Genomic DNA, 2,747 nt, shown 5'->3' with positions numbered 1-2,747 from the left:
AGGCTTAATGATTAATTAGATGGAACATTGTGGGTGTGGTGTATGAATGTTAACACTTTGTAATAATTCTTTAGTATATTACTTGTGTGGTGTAGAAGATAATTATTTATGTAGAGATACTGCTTGCAAACCAATGATGGTAAGATGATGTCATGGGGTAGGACTGGATAAGTCTGACTTCTTCCTACTCCATTCAAGCATGTTCTAGGTATAAGCAAATTGATATTGGATTAGCATTTGTTGGATATGTGTAAAATTATGTGTGTTGACATATCAACTGTCTTTACATGCTTGAAAGAATAAATCAAATCAAATCAAATTTACATGATATGCTTTTTACACTCGTAAATGGTGCAGAAAGGCTTCTCATTGTTTCCATTGTAAAGAAAACACAACAAAAACCTGTAGAGCGACATGTTGATTTTTTTTGTCTAACCTATACATCTTTGCCTTTTTTAATTTGCTCTGTATGCCTCTGTGTAGCTGTCAGAAGATGTCCTTCAGAGGATGAGAGGAGTAGCCAACATTGCTCCAGAACCCAAATCATCATCATCCTCAAGCCCGCAGAAAGACACAGGTATCACACACCTTACAGTGGTTTCCTTACAACAGGTTTTCCTAAAACTTGGAACACCAAAAGTTGCTTACTGACCAGGTGAATGTATTTACTTATTGCCAAGGGAAGCTACAGGTACTGTGCATGTGCACACGGTGTGTGTGTCCTGAAAACAAAATAAAATGTTAAATGAGCCTGCATAGTTAACCTTGCAGACTAATAATTCTGCATGAAAGGGGGTTTATACAGATTTTACAAGGTCAGTTTAGCAGCCATGAAGTGTACTGCTCAGTTAGTGAGTACAGTTGCATAACGTCTTTCATGGTTTTTCAGGAGCTTTGTGAGGTGAGAGGAAAACAATCAAGTGTTGTCTCAGCTTGGAGACTGCAAATTTGACAGAAAACTTGCTTTACAAACTAGGAGCATGTCAACAGGGAATAAATGATGGTGTTGAGTTGCATTATCTTTACCTGATTATAACATGACATCCCCTTTTCCACCACCTGTAGTTGGATGAGGTCAGTTTGTAGATATGAAACACTTTTCAATTAGTCCAGGTAGGAGACACTTCTCACTCATTTTCACTGTGCCAGGACCACATTATATAGACATACAAACAATAATAATAATAATAATAATAATGAGCCACTAAATTGCCACAGTTCATAACAGTTTATCTTCTGTTAAGGTTTTGCCTTGATGTCCACTCTGTTTTTGCTCCAGGTCTCTCCCATAGTGCCAGCTCGAGCTCTCGACCCCAGGACAGCGGCCAATCCAGTACGCAGTCCAGCACTAGTAAACCAGCTTCCTACACTGAGGAAGAACAGAAGAGGTAGGTGAAACAAAATGTGGGTTTGGACTACATATCCTAAATAGGTGAATAACCTTCAGAATAATTGTCTGGTAAATATGCATACTCCTTTGGTAAAAGTACTGATATATATTTATACACAAAACCACCAATATTTTTCCAAAATTATCCTCTTTTGTTACTTTTTATGGCTCCCGACAATGCATCTTTTGTGCTGTAAAATCATTACAAACTACTGTGTCATGGTTTTGTTTATCTTGCTCAAAAAAAGGTTTAAATGAACTAGGCACCTTTTTTGGCACTACAACTATGCTGCATATTTTTTAAAGTCAAGAAAGTCTGTTAAGTCAAGAAAAGTAAAATCACTTTAACCAGGATAAGATATTTTAGGGCACCACTGCGTTGGGAGCGTTTTCTACTGGAGCTGTCATTCATGATTGCACTGAGAGGAAGTGCTTACAAAAAGTAAAAGCAAACCGAAAAGACACCTGTAAAGCTAAGAATTAGAACAAAATATTAAATGTGTCCTTGGGTAGTACAAGCAAAATGTCATCAAGCTACTTAATCATTCACTGCTTTGAGAGATGAGAGAAGGATGCATAGACCAGGGAACATATACACAGTTTGTCTTGTATTAAAAATGGTCAGAAAAGAGTATATAAAATGTTAATTTTTACTAAATGAAACTTGCAGTTACCTCAGCAATCTCTATACTCCACTGTAAAATTTTACCCTGACCAGATTTAAGCCTACTTGTGTGCACATGTATTTGACACTTGGCATATGCTGCCCCCTTGTGGATATAAATGCTAAAAGAATTTTGACTCCTTGTAAGACATAAGAAACCTGAAACCAATGGCAACATGCAATGAAAAGAACCATTATTTTGCATTTGTACAGTATGGTTTATGTGTTTCAGGTATGGGCGCCAGCAGACAATACTGAAGGAGGAGTTGGCCAAGATACAAAGAGAGAGGGAGGCAGCGTGGTCTAAAGCTTTGAACTGGGAACACACACGCGAGGAAGCTGAAAAGGCCAAACAACTGGTACATGCACAGACACACACACACCAGATATATACATTATTCTTTCTCAAGCTGAATGCTTCACTGTCATTTGACTTGGGTCAAATGCAACTTTATAAGATGCCATAGCTGAGTTGAGTTACAGTGCCTTGCGAAAGTATTTGGCCCCCTTGAACTTTGCGACCTTTTGCCACATTTCAGGCTTCAAACATAAAGATATAAAACTGTAATTTTTTGTGAAGAATCAACAACAAGTGGGACACAATCATGAAGTGGAACGAAATTTATTGGATATTTCAAACGTTTTTAACAAATAAAAAACTGAAAAATTGGCCGTGCAAAATTATTCAGCCCC

At 37.6% G+C, this 2,747-nt stretch overlaps 1 protein-coding gene across 6 annotated transcripts in view; it reads left to right on the top strand.

Moving 5' to 3' along the window:
* LOC109967203 (MICOS complex subunit mic25a-like) overlaps positions 1-2,747 on the top strand; it is a 95,427-nt gene that overhangs the window by 24,733 nt on the left and 67,947 nt on the right. For all 6 annotated transcript variants that reach the window (XM_020612607.1, XM_020612606.1, XM_020612610.1 and 3 more), the window contains exons 2-4: positions 484-577; positions 1,280-1,388; positions 2,287-2,413. In XM_020612607.1, the coding sequence (XP_020468263.1) occupies positions 484-577; positions 1,280-1,388; positions 2,287-2,413 (330 nt within the window). The remainder of the gene's footprint in view (positions 1-483; positions 578-1,279; positions 1,389-2,286; positions 2,414-2,747) is intronic.

Source organism: Monopterus albus, unplaced genomic scaffold (assembly GCF_001952655.1).
Source record: "Monopterus albus unplaced genomic scaffold, M_albus_1.0 scaffold126.1, whole genome shotgun sequence".
Classification (NCBI taxonomy): Eukaryota; Metazoa; Chordata; class Actinopteri; order Synbranchiformes; family Synbranchidae; genus Monopterus; species Monopterus albus.
The sequence above is the reverse complement of the archived record's forward strand: the minus strand, read 5'-3'. Positions and strand labels throughout refer to the sequence as shown.